General features: G+C 36.3%; 2 protein-coding genes across 2 annotated transcripts; one reads left to right on the top strand and one right to left on the bottom strand.

Annotated features, from left to right (window-relative positions):
• Nucleotides 1-13,561: 13,561 nt before the first annotated feature.
• Nucleotides 13,562-19,192, top strand: LOC133860791 (beta-glucuronosyltransferase GlcAT14A). Its single transcript, XM_062296414.1, has 5 exons — nt 13,562-13,803; nt 14,082-15,080; nt 17,463-17,538; nt 17,642-17,757; nt 18,514-19,192. The coding sequence occupies exons 2-5, from the start codon at nt 14,480-14,482 to the stop codon at nt 19,020-19,022; spliced, it is 1,302 nt and encodes a 433-aa protein (XP_062152398.1). The 5' UTR covers nt 13,562-13,803; nt 14,082-14,479; the 3' UTR covers nt 19,023-19,192.
• Nucleotides 19,193-19,300: 108 nt separating this feature from the next.
• LOC133860793 (uncharacterized) lies at nt 19,301-21,985 on the bottom strand. The gene is made up of 3 exons (XM_062296415.1): nt 21,841-21,985; nt 20,000-20,411; nt 19,301-19,869 (listed from the first exon to the last, which is right to left on the bottom strand). Exons 1-3 carry the CDS (start codon nt 21,946-21,948, stop codon nt 19,352-19,354), a joined length of 1,038 nt encoding a protein of 345 aa, XP_062152399.1. The 5' UTR covers nt 21,949-21,985; the 3' UTR covers nt 19,301-19,351.
• Between the last annotated feature and the right edge of the window lie 253 nt (nt 21,986-22,238).

The following is a 22,238-nucleotide window of genomic DNA, read 5'->3' as shown; positions in this document are numbered from 1 at the left end:
ATTTGTGTTTACTTGTTCGATTTGAATTGTGTTAAGATAATAGTATAAGATTATATAGGTTAATTTTAACTTAATTAATTTAATTAAACGGATTAGACTTGGAATGGAAACTCACACTCCTACTGGCCTAGCGGACAGCCAGTCGCCGTGAAGCACACGGGAAGAGAAATTCAATATTAAGCAACAATCCTCTATGGAAAGCAACGTATGCACCCACTTAAGAAAAGACAACTCACTAAAAAAAGGCAGATCATAATCACCCGCACAGCCGAAGGCCAAAGAATGGCCGATTGACGATAATTGCCTTATAAAGGCACACGACATAAGTGGAACTTAGCCTATATAAGGTAAGTAAGAATCTAGACTCAGGTATCCTCTCATGTCTTAATCTCCATCTATTTTTATCATTTTCACTTTTTTAATTTTACTGACTTAAGCATCAGAGGTAGTGTCGTTGCCCCCCTCCCCCTTAGCGGCGCACCACTTTAACGTTTAGCTGTCTTATAAGAATTTTAGATCAAAGACTAAACGTGCATAATCACCGTTAATTTTCAACATTAACACTCGTAATTTGTGTAAAAAATTGTCCGGAACACTGGCCATCTCATGCTTTTGTCACATACTGAGTTCTTTTTTGGTAGTATCCAATGAGAAGTTGAACGTTGAACTGGTTCAAAGAAGTCTAAAAAATGCCAGCTTGGTTGCTTGGGGGTCAAAAAGGTGGGTTCAAATGCATTCACCACTAACCACTTACAAGCTTCCACACTGCCCCTTAGCCGGTGCCTGCCACACCCACTTCCTGCTAAATAGAGCATAAGTTAGGTTGGTGTGGATATCAAAATTTTGTTTTTACTGCCCTTCTCCAGCCCAAAAGTTCAATCGATGCCTCTCAAGTGGCAGATTGATCAACACCAGATCAGGACAAGATGTATTCCAGCTAAGAATATATATAAAGTTTGATTTGGTTTTTGAGCAACAAATAGTGGGTATGTCTGCTATGTTGAGGTCATGGCTTCAGGTACGGATTGAATTATCCAAAATCTCTTACTTCTGAGCCTGCGCAAAACCCAATGTCTTATTCTCTCTCTTTTTTCCTCTTAATCTAAGCAATACCCATAAGGTACAGCATATATATATATATATATATAAGCTTTTGGCAACATTTCATAAAGCTTTGATTCAAGGAACTCATTATGTTTTGTTAACTTGTTCCGAAAAGTGTTGGAACAGTTTTTTAGTGCTCGGCACCAAATCAAATGTGAGTACAAGAGCTTGTCATTGGTTGTCGACTCGACCAACAAGAGATAACTTTGATGCTTAAATCAAAATTGTGTATAAGAATAAAGGTTACATGCAATAAGTAAGAGTTTTAAGTTAAGAGCCAAAAGTCTTTCTTACTTTGATTGGGACTTCCCTTTTATAGCATGTCGGATCGGATCATGGGACCATGAACACCCTTATGATGCCCCAAGTTTTGGGATCTCATTCTTTTGAATTTGGGACGGTGGTGATATTGTGGGATTGGATATAATTTTGATTCCGTTACTATTGGAGTGTATCCCCCGCTACACACAAACTCTTGCAATCGAGTTTGTCGTACAAATGGGATTTGGGTTTTGGGTTTGTAAGCCAATCTTGTGGTTCGGTGGGTTGGTCTATTCAGCCCAATTCCAAAAAATAATTTTTGTTTTTAGTTTAAAATAGTGCTTAGAAATCTATTTTTGTATTTTGAAAAGTGTTTTGTATTTTAAGTTGTCTATTAATATATTTATCTTGATAATAGAAAATAAAAGACCAAAAAAAAATAAATAAATAAACATAAACACAAACACAAACACATAATGGTATATTGTTTAGAAAAATAGAGAACAATGTGGGCAATCTTTTAGATTATTTTAAAATAAATGATTGTCTTTTCTTATATATAAGTATTTTACGAATAATGTAAATTTTCTTTCAATATAGAGCCACGATTAATCCGCCAAAGAGCTAATGGTCCATTTGGATAAAAATACATGAAAACTTTCTTTTCTTTTTTTTTTTTTTTTCTTTTTTTTTTTTTTTTATGCTTTTAATCCTTTTTTATCTATAGGAAATAATTGAATTTTAATATCGTTTCTATTATAGTACTTACTGAGATTTCGATATACAAATATTCAAAACACATGCCTTGATTTCTTCAAATTAAAAATTCAGGTCTCAATATCAAAAAGTGCAAGAGCATGAAGGAGTGAGTAGTAGGGGTGTAATTTCAGGCCAGTTATAACCGGTCGGGAAACTGGCTCCAGTATAACCGAGTACTCGGAGCTGGGGCCGGTTATATATTTCTTAGACACTCGGTTATAACCAGGTAACCGACTCCAAATATGTGTGTGTGTGTGTGTGTATATATATATTATTCTGGGCCTATATATATATTAGACATGACATTGGTCACGTGAGCTTTTTTTTTGGGCTAGGTAAAGGATCGGCCCATCAACCTTTTACCAACTTTTTTACACATTCATTGAATCTGGACACTTACAAAGCAAATGAACTAAATAAATGTCATGTATATTACATTGGGAGATGATACATGCACAACAAGTGCACTTGTTGTAATTTGAGCATTACCCTATTACATTTGAAACGCAAAATCAACAATTAAACGACAGATAACTCGTAAAAGCTATCCAGCTAAGCAGACATGTCTCTTCGTCTTTGAGCCTTGTGTCCAGTCAAAAATTGAACTTCAATCCCTTTGATTTCTGATCCACGCATCTGCTTGCTTCTTCTCCATTGAAGCTTTCTCATTACCCATTGCCCTAAGGCTAAACTCAGCACACCTCTTAAAAACTCAGCACCCGTCTGTTATGCTTCGGAGCCTAACATGTCCTTGCTAGAGGAGGAACAAAAGTGATCCGAGGGATTTGAGGGGAACGACTTCGTTTCATGTTGTTGGGGTGTTGGGGTTTGTGCTGAGGATGGGTGTGTCGTCGTGGGTTGAGGAGACGGAGTTTGTTGAGGCAGTGAGAGCGATCGCGCAAGTTCAGGCCTTTCATGATTATAGGTCGGCCAAGCAGAGATTGATGTACAAGGGACCATGCCAAAGAAGAGTTTTTGATTGTTTGGTTGTTTTTCATGGTTTTTTTTTTTTAATTACCCGGTCTGGATAATCGATTTTCACCCAGGTAACCGGGGTGTCCGGTTCCGGTTCTGACTACTGAAATTCAGCAACCGGGGACCCTGGAGCTGGTTTCTGGTTATTACTCAATAACTGAAAACCGGTTCCGGGTTTACACCCCTAGTGAGTAGTGACATAATTTCCCTAAAATTTAGCACGATTCAACCTTAATAGCCTAAAATCATGAAAAAGAAGTCAATTGCTATGGCTTATTTGGGTGTGTAATTTTTTGAAAAATTACGAATACTGAAAAAATTTGTTTTTTGAAATTATATTTGGATAGTTTAGAAAATTTGAAGCAAAATTAGAAAAAGTTTAATAAAATCTAAATAAAATTTGAATTTTAAAAAACAGTATTTGAAAATAATTGTCACCCAAACATGCCCTAAGAGTTCGTTTGATAAAACTTTTCAAATAATAGTTTTTTTTTTTTTGAAAAAATGTTTAATTTGACATCAAGGTGAACTTAATTTTCAATGTTTTGTATATATATGCATGCTTGAGCAAAAAGCATTGCCAAACGAATTCCTTTGTCATTTACTTTAACTGATAACACAATATAATCATATTTACATAAATTGAAAATACAAAATCAGCCAATCAAATGTTAATATACCGATGAAATCAAATTTTGAATCAATATAATTAATCGTTGTTCTAATCCTATAAATTTACTCATTATACTCAATTGTTTGAATTACTCTTCATGATATCGAAAGTTAATCATACTTAATTCAACAACTCAATATAAAAATCATATTTTCATACCTTCAAATTCTTTACCCCCACCTGCCCTTAAAAATAAATAAATAAAATTAAATATATATATATATATATATATATATCTTTACCATTAGAGGCATCACAAACTTTCATGAGAAGGACAACATGCATACGGCTATGGGACTAGGACAGAAGATTTGCTCTTCATCTACATCTCCTTTAGATTCGCATAATATGTCCATGTGCTTTAGGTGGAACCATCCTGCAAATACCAAGTTATTGGCGGGCAATTGACGTTACCATTTCTTTCAATTTTTATTTCAAGGGCATCCATAGTTCTTGTTGGATATGTGCATCCGATGTTCGGGACTTGAGAACAGTTGCATGACACTACACTGAATTCTCTCCTTCAATATGCCGGTATGTGTCTCCGACTCTCCATAATCCCCGCATGAGGTGATTGCATATAGCAATCGTGGGAAGTATGGAACATAATAACAATGGAGTCTCCAATAAAGGTGTGACACGTGGCCAATAGTTACGACAAATATGTTATAAAAGGCGTTATACGTACACAAGATAAAAATGAAATTTTCATCTTTTTCTCTTTTATGCTACCTTTGTTTTTGTAATATTATTCGCCTTGAGTTATAATGATTTAAGCATCAAAGCTTTTAATAACTTTGACAAACTCTTTTTCTAATTTTTTTTTTTTTTTGTGTGTACTTTTGAACGTCGCCTGGATACACGATCAACTATTCTAACAGTTCTTGAATCACTCAATTAATATTTAAATATGTATAACGTTGGTTAGGTTTGTTTCTTGTGTCTGTGCGTGCATGATGCAAGTTAAAAGTGGCAAGTGTTCTCAATTAAAATGAGAATTCCCCGAAATTAAGTTGTCTAAATTTTAGTGCCTAGAACAGGTAAGCCCTCGAATTTGGATTTCAAGCAATTTTCTATCCGTATCGCTAGTAATACAAGTAGAAAACGTGAAAGAGTCTTTATAGGACTTACCTGCCCCAACATATGGGTGGGCTGCTCGAGATCTGCTTGGACAAGTGGGTTCCAAAAGGAACTCTCTCACATTTATTACCCAAATTACTAACAATTCGTACAACAAAATTGTTAGGAATCTATATCTTTTCCAAATCCCTCAATTAATGATGTAGTACACCCACTTAGGTTTTGTATGCATATACACGAAACAACTTTAGAGAATTCAGATTAGGCTAACCAAAATAGCTAAAAAGTATTTACCGTCCGAGATCGGAGAAGCAAACGGTGACCCTCACGCGCAAGACCATGGAAAGAAAACCCCGGCACGTGCTGGTCACCCGCCGAACAGGAGCGCACCACACGGACTCGCCGAATGACCACCATGACCGGAGAAGGCCGGCGACCGCAACAGAAAGGTCCTTGTCGACGATATTCCAGCCGAGTCTTGTAGATCTAGCTTTGACAACATCTCAGCCAGAACCACCAACACCCGCCCGTTCGTCACGGACCTGGACCAAAAAATCTTCTATTTGCACCAACTAACAACAACAAAACAAAGAAAAAACAACAACCACCACCGAATCTAACACCGGGGAGACAAAACCACTATTGGAAACAAGCTAGGGGGACAAAACCACCACTGGAAACAAGCCAGGGGGACAAAAACCACTCTAGCTGAAGGCTAGGGGAAAAAGAGCGCCAGGAGGGGGAGGTGTGAGGCCAATCCCCCCCGATGAAACGTCTCTCACACTGAACTCGCTCTCTCTCTAGAAACTTCACAGAGACGGTGCGTGTTCTACTCGCGCAGTCTCCGGTGACGGTTCTTACGGTTCTTGCTTCCAGGAATTTTTCTGTTTATATTAGTGTATATTATTGTCTTTGATTCACAGTCTATTGTAATGGTAGCTGCTTTAAGCTAGTTTTTATAGCTTTGTGGGTAGAGAATCTTTTTCTCTAATCACTCCTATCGCCTTTGGGCTTTGCTGTTTGTAGCTTTGATTGTGGTGCTGTGGTTCTTTGTTTGTGTTCACTGATTGTATTACCCTTTGGGGTGGATGTTTAGCAATGAAGATGAAGATGACACTTTGTTCAAAAATAAAATAAAATAAATAAATAAATAAAGTAGTCTTGTAGCAAAAAATCTCCCGACCCAAAAAAAAAAAAAAAACTTCCACATTCATCTCTCATTTTGGAATAGCAAAAATAAATAAATAAAAAATATTTTAAATAAAATAATGAAAATTAATAGGGAAAAAAAGAAAGGTGGTATTCTTAACTAATTTGTAGATAAGTACTTCTTGCTTTACTGCTTTCACATGCCACACTACTAAATAATTACTAAAACAAACATTTACTTAAACCTCAAGAATGCTGCCAATTTGGTTAGCAGTGAGTTTCAAGCTCATAACGGATGCTTCCTTCCCAAGCATCTCAAAGTCTCAACATACAAATACAATTCAATTTTTTTTTTTTTTTTTTTTTTTTTTAAAAAAAAAATGAATTTTCTGTTATATTAAAAACGAATTCGATTTTTATTAAATGATTTTTTAAAAAAGATAAGGCTAATATAAAAAAATAATAATAATAAAAAATTACAAATATTATTTTATTATAATTTGTCTGGGGGTCGTCGTCTGCACCGTCCGTACGTTTGCAGATAGAATCGGGTGCTTGGAATCTGTACCGTCCATCAACGAGGACGTCACTGTCACGGTACGTAATACGTCCAATCTGATCTTACTCGTATGGACTATGGGAGTATCTTTACGCAAACAAGAGAGATCCCTCCTGAAACGACGGCGTCCTTTCTTACCCCATCTTTTCACTCAAAAGGTCTCGCACTACTGTAACACTAACGTCTCCCTATTTTCATCCCCCAATCACATCAGCGTAAAAAGTAAAAGTACTATTTTCATCACACTATCACATCAATGTAAAAAGTAAAAAAGTAAAAAAGTACGGACCATTACAATACTTTTTAACTCAAAATATCAAATTATGACCATTTTTGCCGGGAACCTCTCAACGGCCTTTGAAGATTGGCTCTAACATGTTGGAGGACCATGCTGGTCCATGCATCCAACCTGTCTTGTTAGGTTTGCCGCGCAACCACCTTCCACCAAAATGGAGGTGGCCGCACAATCATTTTTGTATTGTCGGGGTGGTTGTTGGGCCACATTTCTTTTTCTTTTTATATATATCTAAAATTAAATTACTAAGTATGTTGGGGCACTTTTTTCGGTTTGTTGTTTTTATGGAAATAAAATTCTACGTGGAGCAGATATTAATATTAAAATATATGATATTATAAGATTTTTTTTTTTTAATGTTAGAATATATGTTATGATTTGATACTTATCTTATAGAATAATTACCTTTTAAAGGATTAATTGTAATTAATTGTAATCATGATTACCATACTTATTTTTATTTTCACCTCTACGGTTGTAATAATTTTTTATTTAAGCATGATGAAATAATGAGAAGGTATGCATAAAATTAATTTCAAACCTTGTGTTTGAAGATGTTTAGGTTATCTTTAATGAATATAAAGGGTTTAGGTTCATTCAAAACCTAACAAATTATCACGTTACGTGTTTATAAAATCATTCATGTAGCAGTTGTCCAGGTGCCAGGAATCTGGTGGACAGCCTCATTTGGGCCTAGGTTCGTCTCATCACATCCTTCTCGTGCGTAGGCTTGCCATGTGAAGATGCTATTGTTAATCGATTAGACACAAGCTTAGTTCAATCAAACATGCATGATTTTGAAATTTAAAGATTAAAACCCTATGTTGAAGCTTTTTTCCAAGCAATCGTGTCAGCAATAGAGCTTCTACGAAACGAGGGAGAGGTCGTAAAAAAACCACTAATTCCATAGGATCAGGGCCACTCCAACACCCAAATTAACAAAGGCTTAAGGAAGGAAAGTTGGACAAAATGAGTGAATAGAGGAAATTATATGGGTGTACTTGGTGAGGAGGCTTCTTTTCTTTATATAAGCCTTTGTTCCTACCTCCCTCTGGCTAGGTATTTAGTATTTTTTGCCTAAATTCTTGTTGTAATTGAAGGATATTCTCTTTTGCAAATATTGGTGAGGTTTCTAATGTGGCTGTTATCTGACATGGTGAGAGAGGGAATTGACTATGGTGCGCTCCATCAGGATGCATGTGCATTGTAGCATTGGGCGAGGACTCATTTGTGGGCCTGGCTATCAGGCCTTTTCTTGGTCTGGGCCGGTCCATTCTAGTAACCCATCGGTCCTTTAGTCAATGAGTCTTCCAATAAGTGATTTTTCACAAAAGGCCTTGGCTGCATAGTCATGAGATTGGCGTGTTTTAAACTCTCTTCAAGGCTGGGAACACGACCCTAAAACTTTAACACTCTTTCGATCAAATATCTATAAGTCCCACCATGCTCAATTTATTTATTCCTCTTCTTTTTTTTTTTTAACTTGCACTATATTAATTATTTATCTTCAATTCCTCACTTCTTCATTTTTTTTTTTTTTTTCATATCAATTCTTAAGGTGGTCCTGCCACGACTTTGCTTATTTTACTTCTCATTTTTTCTTCTTCTTTAAATTATGATGTGACTCAATCTAGAATTCCTCACATTGCAGGACCACACATTTCATAGACTCGTTTAAGAGAAATAATGATGTGGAAAACACCAATGTGTCTATATAGATAATCTCTTAGAAAAAATGTCAAAGTAGTTACTTTGCTGAAAATAAAAAAATAATTTATAATAATTAAAATTAACTATTATAAGCGCTTGTTTATTTTGTTGGAGATGCTGTTATGTGCTTAATTCTATCTACCAATAGCCCTTAAAATCACCGTCACAAAAGTTAAGTAAAAGGAAAATGCAATCATCAGTAAACATTTCATCTTATTCTATGGGTGTTTTACGTGAGTAATTTTAAAAGTTATCATCGTACCTTTTCAAAAATGATGTAACTTTTAAAATTACCATATAATCAAAATTCGATAATAATTAATCACAAGCTCAATAATAATTTTAAAACCACGTCATTTTTACTCTTTCGAATAGTTTGTAACCTTACAAGTTACAAGGACATGGACGTGGAACATGATCCTATTTATTTGAAACGGAGAGAATTCTCTCTATTTAGTTATAAAATAAGAATATAATTATTTTTTCACATTTTATGTCCCTACTTTATTATTAAATGAAGAGATGGTGAGAATCCAAATTTCATGGACATAGCCTGTGGTCCACAAAGATCCTTTCGATGTCTTTGATTGATTTAGGTATTACTCTTGATTTAATATGCCACGTGCGGAGAACCCGATGGTTGATAGGTGGGTTCCACGGCATATATTTGTGGGGGCGCACATACAGAAGAAAAGAGACGCCGTGAACCGACAGCACAGTGTTGCCCGGATTTGGTGGTGTCCTACAGGACTTCGGCTAGTTAACGTTAATACTACGGTGATTAACATTTTACATCGTTCAATCCCCAGTCGCATAAGCGCGTGATGTTCAATCCCCCTTTCTTGTGCTTAGAGAAGTACAACCTGGAATGGTCCAGATTGTGCAGAATGCCATTTGCCCCTACTAAGATGAAGTTAAGATAGTTCAATCGGCTGAGAATACGTCCTATGAAGCAAAAGTAATTAGTTTGAATCTCTCTTCTTCTCTATCGTGTGAACATGTTAAAAATAAAGAAAAGAAAAAAAAAGAAAGATGAAGTTAATATTCAAAGGTTGTATTATATGGATGCGGCTGAGGTGAATTAAAATAACTATAGCACATATTATGTGGGTTTTTCTTTTTTATTTTTGGAAAAAATTTTACATCCCTTCAAATTATCACCTAATTGTCAATGGCTCCCAAACTACAAATTGGGTTAATATCCATTTTAGACTACAAAAAAAAATGTCAATATCCTCCAAGACTAGCGAAAAGATAAAAATGGCCATAATTTTTTTTTTTTTTTTCAATAAAACAAAATATCCTTATAGATTTGGAAAAAAAAAACTAATATATATATTTTAAAAAATTGGGGTTAGTTCGGCGTAACTAAAAATTATTAAAAAAAAATCTAAAAATATATATATATTTTTTCAAAAAGACTTTTTTTTTAAAAAAAATTTGAAAAACCAAGGGGTGGCTCTTTTTTTTTTTTCTTTTTTTTTTTTTTCGTTTTCTTATTTTTTATTTATTTTTATATAATTCAAATTTATTTTTAAAATTTTTTATGAGAGATATTTTTGTCAGTGTGAGACATTGACATTTTTTGGTAGTTCATAAGGGACATTGACACAACTGGTAGCTTGAAATGAACATTGACAATGAAGTGGCACTTTGAGGGAAGTATCAGGTATGTGTATATATATATATATATATATATATATATTCTTTTTCTTTATACACGGACACTATAGATAGGGAAATGATTGTTGGGGGACGAAAAACCGTCCCCCAACTGGCCTTTATAATAAAAAAAATGCTTTTTAAATCAAAAAGGGACGGGCAAGGGACTGGTTGTCGTCCCTTGCCAATCACCGCTCTTATAGATATGAGTGCACGAAATATGATCCTTTCAATTTAAAGTGAAAAAAAAAAAAGATACAATTTTATAGTATAAATTTTATTTTATTTCATTTAATAGCTAATCTTCTTTTATTTATAGAAAAATAAAAAATAAAACTAAGCATGGCGGACTCTATCTTTTTGTTGTGAGAGAGGTTTTCATAGAATTATCTTCGAGGGTGATTCTTTGAATGTGGTCAAAGCTCTTCGACAGGAAGAAGGATGCTAGAACAAGTATGGGAAACTTCTTGAGGATATGCCGAGTTTGTTACGTACCATGCATTTTTGTGAGGTGAAGCACATAAAGCGGGAAGCTAATTTAGTGGCCTACCGTTTGGCGATAAATGCTTTATTATTTTTGGAAGATAAAGTCTGGGTGAGGAAAGTTTCTTCCTTTTTCCAGAGCAATGTACTTGCTGAGCAAGAGCTTTAATGTCCAGTTGATTCTGCAATAAAAGTTTATCTATTCTCCAAAAAAACAATAAAAAAATGTAACTAGCATTGTGCAATATCATTTAAGCTTTTTAAATAAAGTGAAAACATATTAAATGTAATATACATCATGAAATAATTTTTTTCTATTTCACTTTAAACACGTAGCATTTCTTTTTATTAATTATTTTGATCATTCTCAATGAATAAGCTCCACATTATTTTATTACCAATTTCTTAGCAAACGATTTAATACTTCTAGCATTTCTCAATAAAAAAATAAAAAATAAAAAATTGATTGACACTATCATATCAACAAAATAAAAAAAAGTGATTTCATTTTTTATTTTAATTACACCATCACGAAAGAACTCATGGTACTCTTCCATCCAAATTTCCTCCGTGGAAGTCTGAAGCGTCGCCTTTGCCAACAGATGTACTGGCAGTACTGCCATATTTGTCTTCATTTTTGTATGCGTTGCATACCATGATTGGAGATTGTGTTGTATGGGGTTGTTTGGTAAGTAATTGTGTTGTGAAATATTTGCATGTTGTGTAGTAAGAAGTGATTGATATGATATAAAATTTTAGAATGTTTTATAGAAATGTGAAAAAGTTTTGTTTTGTATTGAGTTTTTTTATTTGAATAATAATAACAAATGATTGATGTAATATAAAAAGTGTAAAAAAGTTAGAATATTTTTTTTTTTTAGAAAAGCGAAAAAAAATAGAGGGAGAGTTCGAGTGATTTGCCAAACTAACCCTAATGTTTGAGTCTTGAATCAAATTACCATACTTCTGCCATAAATGGTATTCCTTGTGAAAAGGTTGTACTATCTCCACAGCATCGCATTCCAGAATGATATTCCGTAGACCCAAGTCTCTGCCAAAAAAGCACCGCCTTCCATGCAGTATAAGCTTCCGCCATTGTTAGGTCAATGATATGCATCCTAGAAGTGCCCATTACGGCCAAGACCTTGCACTCATAGTCTTCAACAATTACGCCCACACCCATCATTTTTCTAGACTTGTCAATTGTTGCATCCCAATTAATTCTGTGGCAACCTCAGCTCCTTCGCGTTTTTGACAAGCTGTGTTGGGTTTATGAGATCTCCCCCAAAGACCACTGCATTTCTATGGAGCCATTTTCTCCGAGCTACTGTGGCTAGTAATTCAAAGTCTTCCTTTTCCAACTTGTTCAGGAGCTCACCTACCACTTGAAGAAAGTCATCCCCCACTAGAACGTTTTTGTATTTTCTTATGACATTCTCTCTATACAACACAAGAAGATGGATATAGCCACATCCACCCCACAAACTGGGCACAAAGAATATGTTGTCACCCTTTTTTCTTCCAAACAAGTTTTCTTTGGAACATGCCTTCCATAGAAAAACTTTCACCACTCTTAAGAACATTTAAAGCCCATAAATTCTTCCAAACTTTGCTATTCTCATAGGCTCTAGAGCATTCCCCTGAATCTGTCAGCCTGTCCATTGGAGCTTATTGGCATACTACAATTATTATTTTTTTTTTTTTTGGCCTCCTCTACCGTAAAAATCTCCATTACAAGTGGTACATTCCACCATCATGTGCCTTCGTCTATAAGGTCCTTGACCCTTGCCTCCCCATCCAATCTCTGGACAGATGATTAATTGCACATCCAAGGATGAAGGATTTGGGAGCCAGTTGTCCTCACAAATTCTTATCTTAGATTCATCTCCCACACGCCACACCAGCCCTGCCTTTAACAGATCTTTTGCCTATCAAATACTTCTCTAAGCATAGGATGATTCATTGATTTATGTCCCAAAGCAAACTCCAGAAAATTCTCCTCTGGGTAGTACTTTTCCTTAATGATTTATGTCACTAGTGTATTAGGCCTTCGAATTAGATGCCATCCTTGCTTTGCTAACAATGCTTTATTAAAGCACGAGATAATTTCATAAAAGGATATCGAATTCTATGCTGTTTTAGGGATAAGGGTACTGAACTACCAAACGTCTTAAATTGGAGTATCCAAATTTTCAAACGTCTCACTTAAGGGTACTCCGTTAGAATTTCATGTTAAATCCTAACGGAGTACCCAAAATACCCCTATATTTTTTTTTTTTAAAAAAAAATGCTAAGATCTAGGTGTTGGTCAGAATTTAACCAAATTTGGAAAAATACCAATGCCTGAATTTTTGAAATTTTTTTTATAAAAAGTAAACACAAGGGTATTTTGATAATTTTTGCAGGATTTAACAACAAATTCTAACAGAGTACTCTTAAGTGAGACGTTTGAAAACTTGGATATTCCAGTTTAAGACGTTTGCTAGTTCAGTACCCTTATTTCAAAACGGCATATAATTCAAAACTCTTTTGTGAAGTAATCCCTTGAAGCACTAAAGCTCTTTGAATCTCCAGCCTTTTAAAGACTTTAGACTTTGAACACCCTAATTTTACTCACCTAATTTAGGTAATTTTTGTGCCATTATCCTTAGACTCCCCCCAAAACGGAGGAGTCATTGAATTAAGTCCACGACTAAAACTTTAGGCAGTTGGAATACATTCATGGTGCAGGTTGGAATTGCTTGATCTACGGCTTTATAAAGATCTAATTTCTTGCCTGTGAGAAAAATTCTTCCTCCCACCCACTAGTGCACCCCACTCTCTCTGCAGTAGCGTGAACCCAAATTCATTAAATTCCTAATCTGATTCCCAATAGTTTAATTAAAGCATAATTAATTATATGTTCTTTTGCCATCAATTAAAGCAAACCAATCCTCCATAACTGTACGGTCCAGAATCTCTCTGTCTTTCTCTTTCTCTCTCTCCGCCCTAGACCCAAAATTCCTTTTCCTCTGAGGAACAGAAGCAATGCTACAACCTCTGAATCTCTCTTCCAATTTGTTGTTGAATCTACTTTGAATCCTCTTCACACGAGTAAGCATTTCTTTACCCTGTTTCTATTTTTCTTCTTTCTGGGTCATTTTTATTTCAAATCCATTTGGCCCAGTCTCTCTCTAAACCTCTATTGCCTTTGAAGCATCTGAAACTTACACTCCAAGCGTGTGTTTGTTTCTTTTTGGTCTTTGTTTTATGAAATTTGATTGCTTTAGATCTGGGGCAGTTTTCAGAAACAGCCGGTTGCTATTTATGAAATCTAACTGTTGCTTCTTTTCATCGTTTTTTGTTGTTGTTGTTGCCTTATTTGCTTTCAGGTTTATTCATTATCAGTCAATTAAGCAGTTTTCAGATTCTCTTCCACAGCTGGGGACCAAAAACGAAACCTTTTTCACGTGCTTCTTTGGCAATTCCAGCTCTCGATTTCAGAATTTGGAAGTTTAGTCGATTTTACATGGAACCCATGTTTTAGTTTGAACAACATTGAAGCCTCAGGCGTAAATGTTATTCATATACGCATTGAGAAGGTGGCTTTGGCTCTGTAACCTAGCCTCCTTGCTTCTCTTTGCTTCTCTTCCGTTCAGAAGTTTGGTGGGTTCTGCTTTGTTTCTCAGCTTTTCTGGGATTCTCAGCTAATTATTCAAGGAATTGGGTCGTTGGTCCAAAAGAGAATAGAGTAAGAAATCGGTGTTTGGTTAACGACCCGGCAATAAGCATGAGGAAAAATGTTAATTCACACGCAGGAAGAGTGTTTAGTGATAGAAAGTGGAGTCTTCCATTTTTTGCGAGTGTGATCGTATCGATTATGCTGTTTTTGACCGCCATGTCGGGGCTATTTAGCTCTCCCTCTGGCGGAGAGCAATTGCCATTTGACATTATCTCGTTTTCGAGATCAGATGACTCAAATGCTTACTTTGTTGAATCGGATTTGAGAAGATCATTGGAAACTACTGGGGTATCCAAAACGAAAGCGCCTAGATTGGCGTATCTGATTTCGGGGACTAAGGGTGATAGTCATAGGATGATGAGGACCTTACAGGCAGTGTATCATCCCAGAAACCAATATATTCTACATTTGGATCTTGAGGCACCGCCCCGTGAAAGGTTGGAACTAACAAATTCGGTGAAGTCTGATCCGATGTTTCGCGAAGTGGAGAATGTGCGTGTTTTGGCTCAATCGAATTTGGTGACTTATAAGGGTCCTACGATGATTGCTTGTACCCTTCAAGCGGTTGCAGTTTTGTTGAGGGAGAGCTTGGAGTGGGACTGGTTTATAAATCTCAGTGCTTCAGATTATCCTCTTGTGACACAAGACGGTTAGTGCCAGAGTTGTCTGTTTGTTTGTTCTATGATATTATTTCTTTCTTTCTATCCCTATGTTTTTGTTGTTATGCTTGCAGTATATCTTGTTTTCTTGGTTTGTTAAAGGCATTTGTACATGTTTAACCACTTTAGGAAACAGTGACATACTTATCACTTGGGTTTGAGCTTCTATCCTTGGGAATGTTTTCAAAGACTGGTTGTACTGTTCAGCATTTTTCTTTTATACTTGGTGACAGTTGCAAGAATCAATAGATTTTGCATGGTGTTTTTTTGAGTGAAATATTGAGCGAGGATGGTGTTTTCTTGCCTGAAATACTTAGCAAGATGTTTTATGCCTTTGCGCATTTATATGGCTTATGTTGATTGTCTCATTCTAGAGTGCAGGATATGGTTTGTTTTAATTCAAATTTTGCTAACGAGTGAAAGGGAGTTTGGTATTTGATTCCAGAGAAGGTTGCTTCAAGAAAGTCATTTTTCACTTTTGTGGCTACTTCTTCTGAGAATCCCTTATTCTTCTTATGCACTATAGGTTTCCCAATGTGCCACTCTTCGTCATCTTTCACTTACTCTAGTTCTCAGAAAGGTTAATAGAGGGGTCATGGGTCTGAAGAAAGTTCATAAATTTATCTTTTATTGTTTTTTGGGATGTGCATGAAGGTAGCAAAACCTATTGAACATACCATAGGCTTTATTGTCCTGTGAGTACATTTGCTTGGTTTGTCTTTGGCTTAAAAGATATATGTTACTCATCAGATTTCTAGCACTCCCTCAAATCAGGTTTTGAAGGTCTTTATGAAAGGTAGCTCAGATTTTAGATAGAATTTAAATGGCCATTTCCTTGTCGGTATCAGTTTTGGGGATCCCATTCCTTTTTGCTACAGATGGTTTGTTGCCTTGTCGGTCTTTTCGCTTTATCTCCTAGCATGGCTTATCACATTCGTGCTTTATAGATTTGAGGAAAATTTTTGTACCAAGTGTCCTGGGGGCGTTTTATTAAAACCTTCTGGATGCGGTGACTTCGACGAAGTGGAGCCTGTAGCCCATTTGTTTGGGTTCAAAAAATTGGGAAAACTGATTCTGCTAAAAAGCTTTGTATGAGACTCTTCAAATTGTAACGTGGTGTCTCACTGGGGACTTTTTAAACTAGTTTGAGAATTCTGTCGTTCATTTATATGGACTCATGGGGCACATTCAAAGGGAAACTTCTTCATCTAGCCTCTACAGAGGAGCTTCAACAATGATTAAATTACGATTTACTATCCGTCACATATTTTTGCAGGCGAAAATCTGCTCTAATACTCTTTTACTAAAATCTGTTTCCTCTCAAAGACAAATTAATAAATTACACTGTAGCGAAAACTTACTCATTCCTACCCTGTTAATATGGATCTATGGAGCTTGGTAAATTAAAAACACAATAGGATCCTGTGTATAATGTAGCTAGGTAATTGGAATTCATTAGGATCCTTGATAAAATGTTTCTTAATTCAATCATTTGAGACTGTTGAGTTACAAAGGTGATATACTATAAATAAAATAATTTCTGCAGAGAAGAAAATGTGTGATTTACAGATTATATGACTAAATAACTAAAAATGGGTTGGAAAAGTATTATGATGTATATATATATCCTGCGTTTTGATGTATTTCTTTTCATGATCCATGAAGTGAATTAGTCAATTTATGCTTGTCTATTCTCTGATAAAAGATCTTGTCTTGTTAGGTGATGAATTGTAGTTCATCAATCGCTAATTATTTACTCAGACCTAATTAGTTTGCATGCAACTCAAATTATTCTTTCAAGGATAGGGCTATTTGTCTGATGTTGCTTTCGTGTCCTTGACCCAGGATTATTTTACATTAAGTATTTAAAATGTTTTTTTTCATGTTCTTTTTCTCTTTTGTGCCTATGAAGGATTTATTTCCTCCTTTCCATTTCTTTGCTTTCTTATTCTAGTAACTTTTACTTTTTCATTTTGTTTTTTATTTACAGTTTCTCAGTTTGAATAGTTCTTGAACAATGAGTTACATTTACGTAGTTTTGCCTTCTAATACTCCATGTTATTTAATAGCCCATAAAATGGCATGTTGCCAATGCTCATGTAGCCTGTCTTTATTCGCCTAGTGGCATGCTTTCTACAATCAGCCTTGCTGTTGTACACATTAGCCTTACTAGAGTCCCGTCTGCTCTATAAATCTTGGTACGCTGTTACTGATTAGTTGCATTGCATGGTTTAACTGAATTTGTACTCTGTTGCAAAAGAGGTTTGATTTTTACTTGCATGAAAATCTATAGCTTTTTTTATTTATTATTTATTATTTTATTTTTTGTCTATTTGTGGAAGTAGAATCTAATTTGTTTTTTTAATTTGCAGATTTGCTTCATGTGTTCTCTAATTTGTCTAGAAATATCAATTTCATTGAGCATATGCAGATTACTGGGTGGAAATTGTAAGTAAAACGTATAAACAGTGTGCATACTACATTAAGAAGGTTCTTTCGTTTTTAGTTCATCACGTGTATAATGGGTGTGCCATATTTACCTAATTTGTAGGAACCAAAGAGCAAAACCAATCATCATCGATCCAGGCCTTTACTTATCAAAAAAATCTGACCTTTCTTTGACCACTCAACGTCGATCACTTCCCACGTCATTCAAGTTGTTTACAGGTAGGTATAATATAACTTCACAGTTCATTGAGCACGGCAGTTCTGGAATTCATTTTATGCTTTAGTGATTAACAGACAATGGATCTATTACTTTACACATTTCGCTTCACTGTTTGCAAATAAATTAATCTTGATTGGCAAACTTAATTTAGTGTTGCCACAAGTGAAAAGTGCTTATTACAATGTGTTTGATAAAGGCTTCTTTTATTTATTTATTTTTATTTGGGGGGGGGGTTTGAAGATTCCACCCTTTATTTTCTGTTTAAGAATCTCACGCTTTAGGTAATTTTGGCTACAAGGAGATGATGCCTGAAGGCCATATCCCTCTTGTATGTCACTTTTTGGCCATTCCATGTGATTTAGCCTTGGTGTGAATTCGCCTACTCATTTCCTGATTGCCATTGAAAGTTTTAATTATAGATTGTGAGAAAATTGCACTTGTTTAGTTAGTGGTCAATTTAATATCAATTGCGTGGCATTTTGGCTATAATCTCAGCGGTCTCAGCTGTTGGGACCTGTTAAAATACATCTTTCTTCACTGTTTGCCATGATGAAAAATCCTTGTAAGTTGGTTCCCCTGCGCATAGATATCACTCTAGCTAGTTTATACGTTGTTTGTTGTGTGAGATCTAATAGCTTGCTGATTAAAACTTGGCATATTATAGCCTGCTTTAACAGATTAGAATAAAGATTTTGAATGAGATGATCTGTGAAAGTAACTTGTTTCGAAAACTTTTTCGCTTTTCTTGTACACAGGTTCGGCATGGATAATGCTAACCCGGTCCTTTCTTGAGTACTGTATATGGGGATGGGATAACCTTCCACGAACTATTCTTATGTATTACACAAATTTCATTTCCTCTCCGGAAGGTTATTTTCACACTGTCATTTGCAACACTCCAGAATTCCGCAACACTGCAATTAGCCATGATCTCCACTACATTGCTTGGGACAGTCCTCCAAAGCAACATCCCATCTCTTTGTCAATGAAGGATTTTGACAAGATGGTTAAAAGCAAAGCTCCATTTGCTCGAAAATTTGCAAAGGGTGATCCTGTCTTAGACAAGATTGATAAGGAGCTTCTGGGTCGCACAAATCGGTTTCCAACTGGGGCATGGTGTATCGGGAGCTCGGACGGTGGGGCTGACCCGTGCTCCCTGCGGGGCAATGATACAGTGTTTAGACCAGGTCCTGGTGCTGAGAGGTTACAGGAGCTGGTCGACTCGCTGTTATCTGACGATTTTCGGAAAACGCAGTGTTCGTGACAAAGGTAAGAGTTGGATAACCCCAATTGTACATTGGTGTATTCATAGATTATACGACTGATGTAAAGTGGCAGAATTTTGTTCTCTTAAATATTAATTGAACATTCAAATTATAAACATGATCCACTTTACAGCAAAGTCTGGAAATGCATTACTACAAGTTTTGACCATCCAACTTCTAGATTGAATTTTCTCCTTCATTTTTACCTTTTTGGTGGTCGAATAGTATTATTATTACTGAAGCTGATAGCTTGCCTTGTAGTGTGTTCATGGGCATGTTGGCAAATAGAAACTTTATAGATCTTGACTGGTTGTTCAATAGGCTTTGATTAGTCTCTTTCAGCAGAGATCAATTTCATGTAATTTTCAATAATCATCTCTGGTGAAGAGTCAGTAAAATATCCCTTCTCCACATCCAACCCTTCTTCGGCTGCTAGCATCTCAACCTGGTTCTGGACCCGGTCTGCACCAATTTGATTTGGCTCCAACAGCATGCAAGCTATCTCTGTTGAGTCCTCACCATGAACCAAGCCCAGTGTTTGCACTGTCGGAAGCCCGCCGCCTCGGGCACTCACCATGCGAGCGATCCTTCGAGCAGCCGAGACATCTCTTGACAAGATGGGTATGTTGTACAATGCAACCCATGGACGAGCCCCGATCATCGAGATTCCTCTTGCTCGAGAAACAGTGTTTGGGCCTTCATCGGGCTTCTCCGGAAGCATTTCAGGCATGGGCCACCCTACCCATTGGTTGCCCATGAAATTGGGCCGGTAGAATCCAAGCTCTCTCCTGATGGTGTCTAGAGCCTTGCCAGTTGGGTGTGCAGCAGCATACAGATATACTGGCACTGCAATGTGTCAAAAACATGAAAAATAAATGAAAATAAAAGTTCCATGAAAATGTGGGCTGTGATCAATGAAGAATTATATTCTTTTTGAAGAGCTATAGATAAATTTAGTTTGGACTTTGGAGCTAACCTTGGAATCTATTGCCAATATCGGCTGCCACAGCCTTGGCAAGCCAAGCAGCTTCATCCAATGATGCCCGAGCCAATGGATGGAAAAGAATGTCGTCGACGACGCCAAGCCGGGGGTGAGCCCCAGAATGCGACTCAAGGTTAATGGCTCCAAAGGCAGCATCGGCCATGGCGAGGACAGTTTGCCGCAACGGGCTGTAAACGGCACTGCCGGTGATGTCGTGGACAACGTAGGATACGAGGGTGTACCTAGTCCTGTTGTAAGATCGATCCACAAATTTGTTGACGACAACAGTTTCTGGGTCAACCCTCCCAGCCCGTTCGATGGCATCAAGGGTTGCATGGTCACGTGCTTCAGAGATAAACAGCTTGCAGCAGAGTAGCAAGGATTGGTCTATGCTCTTCTTCTTGTCCTTGATTAATTATATGCAATAAAACAGAAACATCGATCCAAGTAAAGCAGTTGGGTTAGAGAAACAATAAGATGTAAAACAAACTCAAACTCTCTTTGTTCTTTTGAATTTATGATGTATATATGAACCTTTGGTTCTGAAATCACTACAAAGAAAGACAAAAAATCGTCGCTAAAAAGTTGTTGCAGTTGTTCCATCGACAATACTGTTGTCGCTAATATACAATTTTTTTTTTTTTTTTTTTTTTTTTTTAAAATCATCAGCGACGACATTTTAGTCAACTTTGATAATGTAGTGTATCTTTTTTCCTGTCATATCTTTTTTTGTATAATATGCTATTTAATTTTTCATATACTTTTGGAAAATGCTAATCATACTCATATTTTACTCTCACTTCCTTACTCTTCGACGGGATCGTGTGACATGAAAACACCACGTCAAGCCCCAAAAACTTAATGTCCGTCAAAAAATAAAATTGCCTAGCTTCTCCAAGGGTTGATCGGTTACCCCAACCGAGTCTTTGGAGGAGGTTGCATGACCTCTGAAGCCCTCAGAGTAGTCGCAACCACCCCACATCCAATCTGGCAATCACGACTACTCTCATGTGGTGGTTGGGGTGGCGTTGACAATAAGAGGGTGTGCAAATTTTTTTTTTTTTGGGTCACGTTGGGTGGGAGTAAAATGGGAATAGGGCTAGCATTACTCAATACTTTTCTTAGACTGATCTAAGGCCTTTCTTTTTCGAGATCGGGGCCCACATTGTATGGGGCGTCAATCCAAGTAATAAACATCTTATATATTCATTTTTCACTTTTCAATCTAACATCTTAATCACACTTTTGAAAGATACAGGGGTATCCTAGTTCACCTATAGCCGGACAATACTTCGGGCTAGCCCACACACAGTGGTAGCATTACTGAGCGTAGAGGCCCAACCAAAATCCGCAGACTAATCCCATAACTAATATTAGTGTGCACATGCATCACTAGATTATATTTAGTTTCCACTACCACAAGTCAATGGACAAGTTTACTGCTGTTATCTTCCTGTTATTATTATTACAATCTTCTTCTTCTTCTTCTTCTTAATCAGTTGCAAGAGGTAAAGAACTCAAGATAGCAATCGAATAGTATAATTAAAGCTTGATAATTAATAATTATGGCAGAAACTGAATAATAACTTAGCAAATACTGCATTCTAATCTCCCAATAGGAAATTGATGACAGGTGAAATCATTACAAAAAAGCAAATTCTCAAATTGCACTCAGTTGGCAAAATGATTCCAGGGCTCAATTGGGTATCAACAAAACTGCAAGCAAATTAGATCACTTCTCCTCCTTCCCTTCCCCACCAAAATCCCACCATATATTCTAAGGAAATCAAGCATAATCAGTGAAAATATAGAAGAAGAAGAAGAGTAGTCCTTACCTTGCTATTTGGGTTGAGATCCATTCCTTCCTTTTTCCCCACTCTGCTTTGCTCAGCCTCTGTTTCACGAGAAAGAAGTAAAAGAGAGAGAGAGATGGTGAGATTCATATAAAAAGCCCCTCATTTGAGGTAATTAATAAATATGGCTGTGTCATGTGTGAGTCAAGTCTGCATTTGTACAACACACAAACATAAGCCAAAATGTTCCCACAGCTTGACGTGTCAATGCTCAATTTGCAGGTGCCCTGATTCACATGGGGCCTACCAATTAATAAGCAACATCACCCATCGATATTATCTATTATGAGATGACCCACGTGACAATTACATATTTTTAAGGACAAATGTATCGAAATTAAGGGGAAAAAAAAAAAAAACATTTTAGGACTTTTTACCTT

This window comes from Alnus glutinosa, chromosome 2 (assembly GCF_958979055.1).
Source record: "Alnus glutinosa chromosome 2, dhAlnGlut1.1, whole genome shotgun sequence".
Classification (NCBI taxonomy): Eukaryota; Viridiplantae; Streptophyta; class Magnoliopsida; order Fagales; family Betulaceae; genus Alnus; species Alnus glutinosa.
Note: the sequence above shows the minus strand (reverse complement) of the source record. Positions and strands in the feature narration are given on the sequence as shown.

Bases quoted from the DNA above. Each gene is read 5' to 3' on its own strand.
- LOC133860791 (XM_062296414.1), top strand. From the start codon at position 14,480: ATGAGGAAAAATGTTAATTCACACGCAGGAAGAGTGTTTAGTGATAGA. The intron at 15,081-17,462 runs GTTAGTGCCAGA...TTTAATTTGCAG, and splicing joins TCCTCTTGTGACACAAGACG to ATTTGCTTCATGTGTTCTCT. The intron at 17,758-18,513 runs GTAGGTATAATA...TCTTGTACACAG, and splicing joins GTCATTCAAGTTGTTTACAG to GTTCGGCATGGATAATGCTA.
- LOC133860793 (XM_062296415.1), bottom strand. From the start codon at position 21,948: ATGAATCTCACCATCTCTCTCTCTCTTTTACTTCTTTCTCGTGAAACA. The intron at 20,412-21,840 runs GTAAGGACTACT...TAATTAATCAAG, and splicing joins ATCTCAACCCAAATAGCAAG to GACAAGAAGAAGAGCATAGA. The intron at 19,870-19,999 runs GTTAGCTCCAAA...GACACATTGCAG, and splicing joins TATTGGCAATAGATTCCAAG to TGCCAGTATATCTGTATGCT.